Source organism: Penaeus monodon, chromosome 22, assembly GCF_015228065.2.
Source record: "Penaeus monodon isolate SGIC_2016 chromosome 22, NSTDA_Pmon_1, whole genome shotgun sequence".
Classification (NCBI taxonomy): Eukaryota; Metazoa; Arthropoda; class Malacostraca; order Decapoda; family Penaeidae; genus Penaeus; species Penaeus monodon.
In genome coordinates, this window is record NC_051407.1 from 26,046,756 (window position 1) to 26,048,778 (window position 2,023).

General features: G+C 38.3%; 1 protein-coding gene across 1 annotated transcript in view; it reads left to right on the forward strand.

Moving 5' to 3' along the window:
• The window catches only part of LOC119587050 (histone-lysine N-methyltransferase SUV39H1-like), a gene marked incomplete at its 3' end in the record, with an annotated part of 13,264 nt that overhangs the window by 7,009 nt on the left and 4,232 nt on the right, over positions 1-2,023 (forward strand). Inside the window, 2 exon segments of the mRNA XM_037935798.1 lie at positions 1,011-1,170; positions 1,525-1,871. Coding sequence (XP_037791726.1) covers positions 1,011-1,170; positions 1,525-1,871 — 507 coding nt within the window.

Consider the following 2,023-nt stretch of genomic DNA (forward strand, 5'->3'; position numbering starts at 1 on the left):
TGGCGGTGTTAAGTAGCATTGGAACCTCCTCCTCATGTCTAAAGTAACCACATTTATAGCCTAACACTAAACTTAAAAAAAAAAAAAAGGTATAACCTATTGCAAAAGAGCCAAAGTCATGTTTACCCCAGCACTATAGAGAGCCTACCAGTTTTCAGATTAGGTTATTTTGAAAGTTGAAATGACAAGTTAGAGCATGTCCAGATGCATAGGTCTGATTGGCTGGCATACCCAAGAAGTAACACTAAAGGTAGGCAGACTGCTGGCTAAACAACTAGTTTGCAATTGAATCTGTTTAGCCAGTAGTTTGTCTCTGATGTTGCTTCTAGGGCATGTCCACTGATCGAGTCCAATTGTCCGGATGTGCTTTTTTTAATCCTGGGTCCCACTATCTAGACTCAATCATGATTCCTGAGCCACCTCCAACTGCCTAGCCTACTGTTTTGGTTACATTGCAATTACACTTCCCTTAGGCTTAGCACCGCTGGGCTGGCTTCAAAATGTTTTCATGGTGTTATAAGTATTCAGTGATATTTAGAAGGAGTAAGATGATCAGAGACTATAGGTCATCACTGCCTGTGAAAGAATTGGCAGGATGTAGGCAAAGAATTCCCCAGGTCATTCTTAGATGATTTATGTGCCTAGGCCTGACAGAGATGGCTGTAATGTGTTAACTTTGAAGTTTGGCAACAATGCGAGTCGTAAACAAATTTTAGAATCGACTTTTTAAGGACAATCCTTAAATTTGCCAAAGAAAATGAAGGCCGCCCCAGGTCCCACAATAAGATAAGACTGTACATACATACAAACATACTTCTTTTATCATGGGTATTGTGATAAAGCATAGTTTACATTTTCAGTTGTTGATTTTTCTCCCCTGAAGTGAAAAAAGCAAAATATTACATTTTCTCTTTTTATTTGTGACCATCTTATATGAAAGTAGAATATGTTTACTCTACTTTCAGTGGTACTCAAGTATATAATCTCATTATTTTCATTGTCTTATTTAGGTGGAGGGGAACTTACTGGATATGGGAAATGTCTTAAGTGGCTGGGATAAAAAGAATTTTGACTTGGAGCCACAAGCAACTGTGAAGACAAGTGCATCAGGACTAAAGACAGAAAAAGACCAGCCCAGCGAGAGCATTGGCCAAACACCACAGCACAATGGTATGGCATCTAAAGGATAGTTCAAGAGCAAAACTTTCATGTCTTACAGAGAGGAATATAAGTCAACAATATGTAACATTATTTATTTTCAATTTATATTATGATCTCTGTGTAGAGCTTGTTCAGTGATTTGGCATGGTCAGTGAGCTAATTGATTCATAGTACCATAAAATATTATTTCCTTTAGCTTGTACATGGCTAATTTCATTTTAAAGACAAAAACAAACAAACATTCTTTTAGGTTGGTATGAAAGTAAGGAAAATAATACCATGTCATTGTGTCTATGTCATTGTTTCCATTTTTGTTTGAGATTTTTTTAATTCATTTTGTTTTATGATCATGTGAATTTTCAGGCAACACTGTAAAGGATGAAGCAACGGTCAGCATTACACCCCCCGCCTCAGAAGCTGGCAATGATGAGGACTTGTTGGTTCCTGGTTTCGAAATGGGCAAACCCTTGCAAAAATTAGCAGAATCTTCTAAAGCACAAATGCCAGAAAAGAAACGACGCCACAGGCATTTGGAAGGCTCCCAATCACCAAAGAATGTTAAACGACCGCGCAGGAGTCTAATTGAAGATTACCTTACACTCCCAAACAAGGATAAGAACCATGAACAAAATGGCAAGGAACAGTCTCAGGAGGAGGAAGAAGAAGCAGAATATGAAGTTGAGACCATTGTCAGTTTTAAGAAGAGTGAGGTAAGTCTCCTATAGAGGATTTTTGTGAAGGGGTTGTGGAGGCAAGGCTGTGGAGTTGTCACCTGGTGTTGGTGAATTTTTTAAGTTGAAAGTATGGTGCCCAACATGAATATGTTAGCAGTAGGAATAGTAATACAAATATATTCTCGCTC